This window comes from Gopherus flavomarginatus, chromosome 3 (genome assembly GCF_025201925.1).
Source record: "Gopherus flavomarginatus isolate rGopFla2 chromosome 3, rGopFla2.mat.asm, whole genome shotgun sequence".
NCBI lineage: Eukaryota > Metazoa > Chordata > Testudines > Testudinidae > Gopherus > Gopherus flavomarginatus.
The window spans coordinates 187,677,767-187,690,845 of NC_066619.1; the positions used below are offsets into that span (position 1 = coordinate 187,677,767).

The 13,079-nt window shown below is 42.8% G+C and overlaps 1 protein-coding gene across 5 annotated transcripts in view; it reads left to right on the plus strand.

Annotated features, from left to right (window-relative positions):
• The window catches only part of JADE1 (jade family PHD finger 1), a 66,257-nt gene that overhangs the window by 42,694 nt on the left and 10,484 nt on the right, over positions 1-13,079 (plus strand). For 4 of the 5 annotated variants that reach the window (XR_007773450.1, XM_050946319.1, XM_050946321.1 and 1 more), the window contains 4 exons: positions 3,306-3,517; positions 5,345-5,512; positions 6,594-6,710; positions 10,462-10,992. Coding sequence is in view for 4 of the 5 variants with exons in the window: in XM_050946319.1 (XP_050802276.1) it covers positions 3,306-3,517; positions 5,345-5,512; positions 6,594-6,710; positions 10,462-10,992 (1,028 nt within the window). In the remaining variant the exon portion in view is untranslated. The remainder of the gene's footprint in view (positions 1-3,305; positions 3,518-5,344; positions 5,513-6,593; positions 6,711-10,461; positions 10,993-13,079) is intronic. The other variant, XM_050946322.1, reaches the window with a different exon arrangement.

Genomic DNA, 13,079 nt, shown 5'->3' on the forward strand with positions numbered 1-13,079 from the left:
GGACTGAGGACTCCAGCTATCCCACAGTCCCCGCAGTCTCTGAAAAGCATTTGCATTCTTGGCTGAGCTCCCAATGCCTGTTGGGTCAAACACATTGTCCAGGATGGTTCAGGGTATATCTCGTCAATTTACTCCCCTCCCCCCCCCGTGGAAAAAAAAGGGAAAAAAATCGTTTCTTGACTTTTTTCAATGTCACTGTATGTCTACTGCATGCTCCTGGTAGACACGGTGCTGGGGCAATGAACAGCAGCATCCTCTCCCCTCCCTTCCCTGATTTCAGATGGCACAGTGCAGTAGGACTGGTAGCCATCCTTGTCGTCATCCCGTGAGTGCTCCTGGCTGGCCTCAGGTGAGGTCGGCCGGGGGTGCCTGGGTAAAAATAGGAATGACTTCCGGTTATTCCCGGCAGATGGTACAGAACGGCTGGTAACCGTCCTTATCATAGCAACTGCGGGCTGAACTCCATGAGCCCCCACCCTTTCATGTCCAAAGAAAAGATTCTGTACTGCCTGGACTATCGTAGCAGCTGGAGGCTGCCTCCCCCTCATTTTATCTCACTAAAAAGTCAGTGTTTCTTATTCCTGCATTCTTTATTACTTCATCACACAAATGGGGGGACCCTGCAACGGTAGCCCAGAAGGGTTGGGGGAGGAGGGAAGCAACGGGTGGGGTTGTTGCAGGGGCACCACCTAGAATGGCATGCAGCTCATCATTTCTGTGGGATCTGACACGGAGCGGCTGTGCTCTCTAGTTCTCTGATACACTGGTTCTCTAGTACACTTGCCCCATATTCTAGGCAATACTGACTCTATTTTTAGATACAACATAAAGGAGGGAATGAGCCGGGGGGTCATTCCCATTTTCATCTTTGCGCCCCGACCTCAGCAAGGCTAGCCAGGAGCACCCATGACAGCAGGAGACGGTACAGAACGACTGATAACCGTCATCTCATCGCCAATTTACAGTGGCACAGCAGACGGTACAGAATGACTGGTAACCGTCTCTGCTACCTTGCAAAGGCAAATGAATGCTGCTGTGTAGCACTGCAGTACCACCTTTGTCAGCGGTATCCAGTACACATACGGTGACAGTGACAAAAGGCAAAACGGGCTCCATGGTTGCCATGCTATGGCGTCTGCCAGTGCAATCCAGGGAAAAAGGGCACAAAATGATTGTCTGCTGTTGCTTTCACGGAGGAAGGAATGAGTGACGACATTTACCCAGAATCACCCGCGACACTGTTTTGCCCCATCAGGCATTGGGATCTCAACCCAGAATTCCAATGGGCGGGGGCGACTGCGGGAACTATGGGATAGCTACAGGATAGCTACCCACAGTGCAACACTCCAGAAATCGACGCTAGCCTCGGTACATGGATGCACGCCACCGAATTATTGTGCTTTGTGTGGCTGCGTGCATTCGACTTTATACAATCTGTTTTACAAAACCGGTTTATGTAAAATCGGAATAATCCTGTAGTGTAGGCGTGCCCTGTGTGAAAGGGGTTGTATAGGGCTTGCTGCAGCACCAGTTCTGAAGCTTTATTGGTTCTTGTAGGGCCATTAAAAGTTGAGAAATGGGATACTTTGTCAGGTAGTTGTATCCAGATAGAAAGCTGGACTTCATTTGGTACCTTTCTAGCTGAGTTTATTTCAGGTTTTTTCAGGTCCGTAATGAACATTTAACATTATGGATCCAATTTTATTACTACTACTACTGTGATTTAGGTGATGATCACTGTGGTGGTGTCTGGGTGTAATCATAGAATATCAGGGTTGGAAGGGACCTCAGGCGGTCATCTAGTCCAACCACAGGACCAATCCCCAACTAAATCATCCCAGCCAGGGCTTTGTCAAGCCTGATCTTAAAAACCTCTAAGGAAGGAGATTCCACCACCTCCCAGGCTAACCCATTTCAATGCTTCACCACCTTTCTAGTGAAAAAGTTTTTCCTTACATCCAACCTAAATCTCCCCCACTGCAACTGAGACCATTACTCCTTGTTCTGTCATCTGGTACCACTGAGAACAATCTAGATCCATCCTCTTTGGAACCCTCTATCAAATTGCTCCTCATTCTTCTCTTGTGCAGACTAAACAATCCCAGTTCCCTCAGCCTCTCCTCATAAGTCGTGTCCTCCAGCCCCCTAATCATTTTTGTTGCCCTCCGCTGGACTCTTTCCAATTTTCCCACATCCTTCTTGTAGTGTAGGGCCCAAAATTGGACACACCATTCCAGATGAGGCCTCACCAATGCTGAATAGAGGGGAATGATCACGACCCTCAGTCTGCTGGCAATGCTCCTACTTATACAGCCCAAAATGCCCGTAGCCTTCTTGGCAACAAGGGCACACTGTCAACTCATATCCAGCTTCTCATCCACTGTAACCCCTAGGTCCTTTTCTGCAGAACTGCTGCCTAGCCATTCAGTCCCTAGTCTGTAGCAGTGCATGGGATTCTTCCGTCCTAAGTGCAGGACTCTGCAGTTGTCCTTGTTGAACCTCATCATTTTTCTTTTGGTCCAGTCCTCTAATTTGTCTAGGTCCCTCTGTATCCTATCCCTACCCTCCAAGCACTGTGATTAAAATGGACAAGTCCCACAATTAGATATTGTATCTCGTACAACTGGGTTCCCCATGTATTTGAATAATTATTTATTTCTAGGTACTACAATAGGTCCTAGCCAAGATCAGGATCTGACTGTACCAGGTGCTGTGAAAATGCACTACATCAAATAAAGGATTGCCTTATCTGGGTTGCTGATTGAAACATATCAAAATGTACCTGATAGATTTTGCATTGGACTGTATTATCATCATTTTGATGGACAGTTTGTTGCTCAGTTGGGGAGTGCTTTGATCCTAGAATCACTCTCAAAAGAGTCACCTGTTCCTAAAACGACTGAGGTCACAAAGTTGAAACAAGCAACTATAGATAGTGTTGTATGAGAAGGAAGGAGAGTGAGATCAACAGACACAACCCAGAGGTGGGACTTGCTTGTGAAAACTTTGAGGGTTTCAAATACTGATTGAAATGAGTAAATGTCCATTATTTCAACACAGATCTAAGGTTTTTGACATTTTTGCCATAACTACTCTACATTTACTCTCTAACGTTTGCCATGGCAACCCTACAGCCATAAATTAATCCTCTACACTGGAGGTGGGCTGGCATGTTGTGCCATTTGCAGCTTATGGCTGAACCCGGGAGGAAAAGCTCAGCCTTTGATACATTGCTGGAAGGAACTGGGGCTCCAGATGTTGTTACCATTTTAAAAACAATCCATTGTGTTGGATTAATTTCCCAGGAATGCCTGAACTGGATGAGTACACGATGGAGAGAGTCATGGAGGAATTTGAACAGCGATGCTATGACAGTATGAACCATGCTATTGAGACTGAAGAAGGGCTGGGGATCGAGTATGATGAGGACGTTGTCTGCGATGTTTGCCAGTCCCCAGATGGGGAGGATGGCAACGAAATGGTGTTCTGTGACAAATGCAATATCTGTGTACACCAGGTATAGCATCCAGATGTAGAGGTGGGAGTGGCCTTTTGGGAAACTTACATGCTGGTGCTAAAGGCAGGCGATGGGTGGTTACAGAAATATCTCAGAACTATTACTGTTAAAGACAAGTTTAAACATAACAGGCCAGATTCCTCTCTAGTGTAACTCGTTGATTTTAACTGAGTTACACCAGTAGTGAAATTGACCCATGGGACAAACTCACAAGTGATGTAAATGTAGGTTATACATTAGTAAATATGTACATTTACTACATTACATGCTGAGAGGGCAAAAGGGGGGAGTGTAGCAGGAAAAAACAACCAATTGTAGGTTGTAAGAAGATATAAGATTAAAATGGGGGTGGTGTTGCTTTATCTAACAGCATCTTGTACCCTCTAGCTGGTTGCTTTTGTTGCTATAATCATGCCCTTTTTGCTACTAAGTTTGTCCATTACACTAACACTACCATCTGCATTCCCAATGAATTTGGTCCAGTTGGTTTTGTTCTACAGATTTGTCTGCAATTTTTTGGTTTGGTCCCTCAGTTTCCACACACAAGCCATGTGATGCACCGAAGTCCTCTTCTTTGGCAATATATTTGCAATACCAATAAATTTGACTGAAAGGAAGAGGAAGTCTGAAAAATGATGACCTCCATCCAACCAGTAGGAAACCAGGGAGGATTTATATAGTAGTTTAAACTTAATTTGTCATCAAGCTTCTTATTAACAGTTGGTTTGTTCCATGTTGGGGTGACTCTGAATGAAGCAGACCAGAGATTTGACTCTGCATCTCTCACATGCTAGAGGAGTGCCCGAACAACTAGATTATTCTGGGGACAAGACAGCATGACATGTCTTTCTGTGGAAATTAAACAAGCCTTTCTTTGCATGGAAGAAGGAACAGATATGTTTGTAACAGATCTGCTTCCTTGACTGCTCCATTGTGAAAGAGACCTTGCTGTGGATCTTCTTTCTCTCCATCCCTTAAAATGTTTGCTTTGTCATTAAGCAGTGGGGCAGCTGTGATGTTTGATAAGCAAGGAACATTTATTTTTCTTGCTCCTCGGGCTAAAGTTACATAAATGTATTTGCAAGTATGGTGGGGAATGTATCTTTGAGCGTGGCACTATGGTCTAAGAGTTTAAAATTGGCACATTGATAAATCTGTAGCCATTCTGTCTTGAACTGTGATTACATCAAATCTTACAAGCTAGAAAGGGTCAGAACTGGCAATAGTTTGGTTGTAGGTCTCCATAGACATTGCCAGTCTACTATAGGACATGATGTTAATCATTCAATAGATGTCACTTTACCCAATGAGTAAGAATTGAACTATGCCTTGGGGACATCTTTCATGTCATCTCATTTTTCAGGTGAGATGCAAAACTATTGTCCTATCATTTGTGGTCTTTAAAGATCTCATGGGACTTAATAGCTCCACTGTCCTGGCCAACGTCCAGCTTAGATATCTAACCACTCACACAGCTATCTAAATTTCCCTTTCTGTTTAAGTTGGTTAATATATTCTTCACTTCCTGTCCTAAACTGTTGTGTAGTGTTGTTTGCATTGTTAAACAGCTGGAGGTGGCTCTCTTTCAGTGGTGGGAAAAGTATCTGTGTATAATGTGTATATGGAGTTGCTACATTTGTAAAAGTACCTTGCGATTCTTCAGAACAAAATTGGCAACGTAAACGTAAGCTAATATTATTATATAGCATGCAGTCCCATAAAGGGTTTTGAGGTTAGCAAAAAGCTAAATGTAAATCAGTTAATACTAACAGAAACATGCTGTTGTTGTTTCCTTTTTCTTCCCCTCCTTTATAAACACGAGTACAGGCATGTTACGGAATTTTGAAGGTGCCAGAAGGCAGTTGGCTTTGCCGGACCTGTGCGCTTGGTGTTCAGCCAAAGTGTTTATTGTGTCCCAAGAAAGGTGGAGCTATGAAGCCAACTCGTAGTGGGACGAAGTGGGTCCATGTTAGCTGTGCACTCTGGATTCCAGAGGTGGGTGTTGATCCAACTGATGTACCTATATTCAGATTCAGAGCAATCTTGGCAAAGGACAAATCTGCTCATAACAACCATTATAGCAACAGACATCAGATTTTAACATCCATGCAGCATTTGTTGTTAGGGAGTAGAAAAAAATAAAAACAGGGAAACATTCATTTTCAATTAAACATAGAGGACATAGAGTCTGACAGGATAATACATGATCTATAAGAAAAAGGTAATTACATTAGCTCAGTGAACTACAATACAAATGGCTCATAGGTCTAAAAAAAGGACAACTGCTGGGAAAGCTAATTTAGTGAGAACACAAAGTAAGCACTGTTTGTAGATGGAAACTCAGAACCTGGGTAAGCGAGTATTTGGATAAACAGTGGTAATTCTTGAGAGTTCTGGCATTCAAAATGTTCATCCTTTAAAATCACTTAAATTGATGGGATTTGCATCAAAGCTGTTTCATTTTTAACAGGGAAGAAGTTTTGAAACTAGATTTTTCTCTCTTTGTAACTGAAAAACTTGGAACATATTAAATTGGCACATTACCAAGCAATGAAACAGATTCCTCATGCTCGGGGTGGGACCTACAAAGGGACATAAGTATTACAATGTGATCCACAAAGCGTGCCCATAGGTGCCTAGTCTCCCTGTACAATGAATGAGGATCCACAGAAGCCAACGTGCTAGGTGGGGAGACACCTAAGCTAGCCAGTGGGAGATGCTGATCAGAGGAGTGTATGCTAAGCATGCTTACTGGATTGGGCCCTACATGCAAATACCTCTCTTCATCTGGTTCGTGGATCACTTTGCAGCTTCGGCGCGAGATAGGCATCCAGACGCCTAGAGCAAGGCAGCACTCTGCATGCTCAGAGGCATAAATACGGGAACTCTCACCCTGTAAAACTTGGGTGCTGAGTGAGTTTAGGTGCTGCATGGTTCAGTGGCAGTTCTGTGGATTGCAGTGGAGCCAAAGCTGGGACTTAGGTGCCTAAGTCTGGGGTTTAGGCACCTAAATATGTTTCTGGTTCCCACCCCTTCTGCTTATCTTTCACTGTATGTTTTTCATTCTGATGCTTAGGTGAGTATTGGCAGCCCAGAAAAGATGGAGCCCATAACCAAGGTCTCTCACATTCCCAGCAGTAGATGGGCATTAGTGTGCAGCCTTTGCAATGAGAAGATTGGGGCATCCATACAGGTAATAAACTAACATCAGTGTGTTTGTTATAGATGGAAATGTGCATTCTATAGAACCTCCCTGATTCCCTTCTCATAGTTTGCACAGAAAAATGTTGGTCTCTTCCCACATCTCAGCAGTTTTAATAGCAGGTATTGTAGGGAGATTATAGCTTAAGGATTCCTAACTTTTACAAAATATACTTAGGTGTGTTTATCAGAACACTGAACTTTAAATAATGAAACTTGAATGACCATACTTGTTAAATGAACAAAATACATTTTGTGGTGCATTCTCCTTGCTTTTTAAATAGCACTTGTTCATTTGCTTGTTATTTTGCAAAAGTGAGTAATTTTCTGTGGCCAAAATATTTAAACTTGGATGCCAAAAACGGTGTGCTAAAATTTATTTGCATGTACGTTCAAGATGATCGTCAAAGGCTCAAAGAGAAGTTAGACTCCCAGTTCCTCTTGAACATCTTCCCTCTGATGAGCTGCTTGATTTTCAGAGATGGTGAACACTTGCAGCTAACACTGAAGTCAATTAGAATGTGAATGCTCAGCACTCTTCATGATAAGGCAGTGAATCAGGTGACTAAATATGGATTTAGGCCCCTAACTTTAGATACCACCCAACTTTAAACATTTTGGTCTATATGTGTACCAGGGATTAAAGTGAATTGGTCATGTCTGCTGTTGTTGGTAAGGAAGGAGTTATACTACCGTAGTCTTTTTGATTTGATAAATAATCAGATGTTCTCATTTGTTGGTCTTTTTAGTTCAGTTATGAGAATTTCTGCCATTGAGCTCCAGAGTAAGTAGGAAAGGAACAGTTTGCATGCTTAGAATCTGCTACAAAATGCAAATAAACCATGAGCCACAAGCAGAGGAAATACAAGGCCCTTCTTCAGCTGGTGATGAATAGCCACAAATCTGGCAGGTTTAGGGGGTGGCTGACTTTGTAGATATTTTGTATTCTCTAGAATCAAAGCTTCTGGCCCTGATTTTCCCACTGCCTTGCATCTTACAGAATCATTTACACATCTGTAATGTAGCTGTCAAACACTAACATTTTGATGTTTATTCTCACTTGGCACAGGTGTAAATGACTGCACAAGGTGCAAGGCAATGGGAGAATTAGGCCCAGCGAGTTCAAGGAAATAACTATCTCTATGTACAGTAAAGAATTAATCTTTTGCTGTGTATCCAGCACTAAAGCAAGAACACCGATATCCTGCTTCCTATCACCAATTCGCATTTTTGGCAAAATTCCAATATGGGTCATATATTTTCTAATTAATTTCTCTCTAAAATTTCAATGGGATATGGATTCTTCACTTATTGTAAAATGTTCTGTGGTGTTGCACTATGATGTTAAACAGGATTGATCTGCCGCACAGTTATCTGCATTTCAGAAGTGAATGAAAAGGTTCCTTGTGTATAGATTACATCAGCTTGTGAAATTTCTAAAGCACTTTGAGATCCTTCAGGATACAAGACAATATGTAGATGTTATGTTAAGGGATGTTAACTCTGAAAGCAGTTTTAGAATATGTAGAGATCTACATTACATATTGCTTAGATCTGAATCTTAGTTCTATTGGTATCACTGTGAGAAGGACCACAGGTGCGTTTGAATGCATTTTAGAGCATGTAGTGTCCTGCTTTTGCTGGGGAAAGTAAGGCTAGATGACCTAATTGTAGGCAGAGTTGTGCTATCTAATAATAATAAAAAAAAGTACATAGCAAAGTGCTTTGAAAATGAAAAGTAAAGCTCAGAGTTCTGAGTTTAGATCACTGGATCATCCCACTCTCTCCCTTGTTCCTTTTTCGTTGAGCCATTGATGGCATATACTGGGAAGAGTTATAAAATAGTAGTTCAGCAGAGGTTCCAGTGAAACTTTTCCTTCTGTTTGTCAGAAGCCTTGTTTGCTGTTTCCACTTCAATTAAGGTATGAAATAATATACATAGAAAGTAAAGAAAGTTAATCTGTCCACTGTAGTTTAATAAATAAAACAGTCCTGTCCTCTACCTCTTGGAAACTTGTACATAATGGAGAGATCAGATTATTTTGTCCCCCAATACTTGTTTGAGGTAACTCTGCAGTTTCATGCTGAATACAGATTTTTTTTTTTATGTTCTTGCTCTGAAAACCTCTGTCTTCTTAAATAACAGAATGGGATGATATGTATGCTGTATAGTTGCCACTTTAGACAGTCATACATTTAAAAAAATCATTTGGAGAAATACTTTTGGTTCCATTTTTCTGTGACATCATCAAAGAGTATTATGGGGGCCTTGTGATACAAGAAACATGAATGCGAGAGTATTCTCATGGCCTCCAAAAACTTAAAATTTGTGCTGTCAAACTTGTAGATAGCAGGAAAAACACAGAATTTATGAAGTGTGTAATAAAAAAGGTAATCAACTGAATGAGTGGAGGGAGAAGAGGCAGTTTCTCCAGATACGTTTTATATTATGAGATGTTCACACTAATTTAAAAAGCAAGCTGCTTGATGTGTGCATAGGGATGGGCAGAAAGCAGTTGCTGCAAGCTGGGAAAAGCAAGACTGCATTTTCTTCCCAGTTCAGATTTCCTTCAGATGAGACAAGCTTTCCTCTCTACTCAACAGAACTTTACTTTTGATACAAGCAAATTATTAAGAAATCATAGTAGCATGGAATTTGCTGCAAAAAGCACTTCTTTTATGTTGTTTAATATCCAACTGTGCTGCTGTTGCTCTGTTTGTCCACAAAGCATTTATTTGGAGGAGGCGAAAGGGCAAAGAGGGTTTCAGCATTTTTCCTATCCCTTCTAAGTATTGATTTTATTAAAGAACATTTATCTGAAACCTCTGCAGTTTAAACTCTGTAGTATACATTTATCTGACATCTGGCTGCTGAGTCAACCTGAGGAGGAAAACCCAGAGGAGACAGATACTTGGCTTTGTTACAAAGCACTGTATAAATATCCTGCTGCAGTGTATTTCTCTTTAAGGTTAGATCACTTGAGTTAAGTATAGTTTAGTCCTGTCATAGTTAATGTCTGTGACAGTCCTTTCCACTTTTATTTCTCTGTGTTGGGGACAAGTGTCCAAGACAAGGGGGGATTTTAAAAATTTTTATTTTTCACTTTGCAAAAGAAAGTTAGTTACAGTTAAAATCAAGTGCTTAAAGCAGTTTAGCTCTGTGGTGGCTGCATTCAGTGGGAGATAGGGGAGAGCTTGGGAGATGACATAAGCTAAATTGATGATAAAAGAAAAAATCCCACCCGGCCCTTGCTTTTTAAGTAGCACTTGTTCATTTTCTCATTAATTTGCAAAAGTGGCCAGTTCCAGGTGCTGTGAGAGATTTTAACTGAAGTGTCAGACTGGCTGGGAGCCACAGGGTATTTCCTCTCTGGAGTGCTAGCACAGCCAAAGGGGATCATTTTGCCTGTCATGATATTGCTTTAAGTGACTGGCTCCAGTGATCATAAGAAACCACCTTTTGTGGAGTTGCTCATATTGAATTGTATGATAAGCCTATGGAGAAGTTAATCGCTCATGTCTGCTAGACCACTACATTGTTGCTTGACCTGACAGCATTAAATTGCAAACCTAATAGTGAGAAAGTACTTAGCTTAGATGCAAAACCCAGTACTGTGGTGTATTGTACAGCAGTTGCACTGGTGTAAGCATTGATCTCAAAGGAGTCATGGCTGTGCAGGTATTTTGTGCATAGTGTGAGACTTTTTATTTAAAACGTTTGTTTTTTAAAAATTTTTCTGCAGTGCTCGGTGAAAAACTGCCGAACAGCTTTTCACGTCACATGCGCATTTGACCGTGGCTTGGAGATGAAGACCATCCTGGCGGAGAACGACGAGGTCAAGTTCAAGTCATACTGCCCCAAGCACAGCTCCACCAAAAAACTGGATGACGAAAACTTCTGTGAAAACACCAGCCAGGAGAATGAGAATGGGACACAGGACAGCTCCCCTTGTGCCGATATAGAGCCCTTCCACAGCCTTGATCAAAACCAGGAGGAGGCCCACAGGGTCAGTGTCCGCAAGCAGAAGCTCCAGCAGTTGGAAGACGAGTTCTATACATTTGTCAATGTCTTGGAAGTGACCAAGGCCCTGCGGATGCCCGAAGAGCTGGTGGAGTTCCTGTACCAGTACTGGAAGCTCAAGAGGAAAGGCAATTTCAACAAACCCTTGATCACCCCAAAGAAAGATGAAGAGGACAATCTGGCCAAGCGGGAGCAGGATGTTTTGTTCAGGAGACTGCAGCTCTTCACGCACCTCCGGCAGGATTTGGAGAGGGTAAGCCAATGCAAGCTTATGCTTGTGAGGTGAAAGTGCTGTGTTTGGTTAGCTGAGTTCACAGCCTAAATCAGTGATAATATATTCCCTTGGTTATTGCCATAGAACGTGGGCAACCAAATTTTGTTCCAACCCAGGGCTGTGAAGATTGCATTGAATTTGTATAGAGCACAAAAAGTTGCAGCTATCTTTTGAACAGAGTGTGTCAGCCTGCAGAGGTGACAGGTCCTGGCAGTTAGTGCCCAGTCTCAATCTGAACAGCTTTGGATATGTTAGACTAGATGACCCTTGCAATCCCTTCTAATCCTAAAATTCCATGTCTGCACTATAGCTGGGAGTGAGCCTCAGAGCACAAGTAGATAGACTCTCACTAGCTCAGCTTGATGTAGCATGCTAAAAAATAGCAGCGTGGATGTTGTGGCTTGGGTGTCAGCTCAGGCTTTCAAGCCCATCTGACTCTGGGTCTGAGCTCAGGTGGCTAGCCCTTGTCTCCACTAGTGCCACAACATCCACACTGCTCTTTTTAGCACACTACCTCACAAGTCTATCTACTTGGGCTGGGAGGCTTGCTCCCAGCTGCTACGTAGATGTAACGCTTTGTGGACTGAACGTCAGTTTTGGTGACGTTGTGGGCTCTATTGCAGCCACCTCTGGGTAATATGTTTTCAGTATCACAAGTAGTTAGTTTGTCATACTTTCTTCTGGTGACACCTGCTGCTGATGCACATTTTTTCAAACAAACAAAACACCAAATCACAGTCTTTCCTTGTGTCTTTGATGTGAAGCTGGCTTATTTTTACTTTGCTAATAGAACAATGTGATGTCAGCATTTCACCAGAAATATGTGCATAATATTTTGAGGAGACAGTGGCATGCCATTGGGTTGGGTTTTGAATGTTAAAAAGTATAATTGAATGGTATCAGCTTGGTGTTTTATCCTTAGTACATGTGCCTTAACAGGATCTGAAACTGAACCTTTGCTCTTAGATTAACTGGCAAAGAGAGAGAGTTTTTTTTTAAGGCCAGAAGGGACCATTATGATTATATAGCAGGGGCGGGCAAACTTTTTGGCCAGAGGGCCACATGGGATTTCAAAAATTGTGTGGAGGGCCGGTTAGGGGAGGCTGTGCCCCCCCAAACAGGCAGGCATGGCCCAGCCCCCGCCTGCATCCAATCCCCCCCGCTTCTTGCCCCTGACAGACCCCAGGACTCCTGCCTCATCCAGCCCCCCCAAGCCGCTGCCTCATCCACTCCCCCCATCTGCTCCCTGACTGCTCCCGGACCCCCTCGCCCCTAACTGCTCCCCTGCCACCTCATCCAACCTCCCCTCTCCTTCCTGACTGCTCCCCCTGGGACCCCTGCCCCATCCAACCACCCCTTCTGTCGGTGGTGCAGTGAGCTGAGGCTGCGAGGGAGGGGGAACAGCAGGGGAGAGCCCGAGGGCTAGCCTCCTGGGCCAGGAGCTCAGGGGCTGCAGAGAACAGGCCCACGGGCCGTAGTTTGCCCACCTCTCTTATATAGTATGGCCTCCTGGATAACACAGGCCATACAACCTGACCCATCAGTTCCTTTATCAGGTCAAAAAAACCTTGTGGTTGAACTAGAGCATATGTTTTAGAAAGACATCCAGTCTTGATTTAAAGAGTTCAGGTGATGAAATCTACCCCATCCATTCATAAAACTGTTTCAAGGCTAATTACTCTTATTAGTAAACATGTATACCTTATTTCAGTTAGAATTTTTCTAGCTTCAATTTCCAGTCAATGTCTCTTATGCATTTTGTAGTATCAGAAATCTTCTGTCTCCACAGACACTTAAAGGTGTTCAAGTCTCCTCTTAACCTTCTCTTTGAAGAGCTAAATAAGTTGAACTTCTTAAGTCTGTGTGTTCTCGAGACATCACAAGTTATTCTTGTGTCATATTTTGCACCCTCTCCAGATTTACAATATTCTTTTAAAAGTCTGGACACATTATTCCAGCACGGGTCACGCAAGTAATAATGTCTCTTGCCTCCAAAGGTTACATTAGCCCTTTTAACCACAGCTTGGATTGGTAGCTCATGTTCACTTGATTATCTTCTAGTCTGA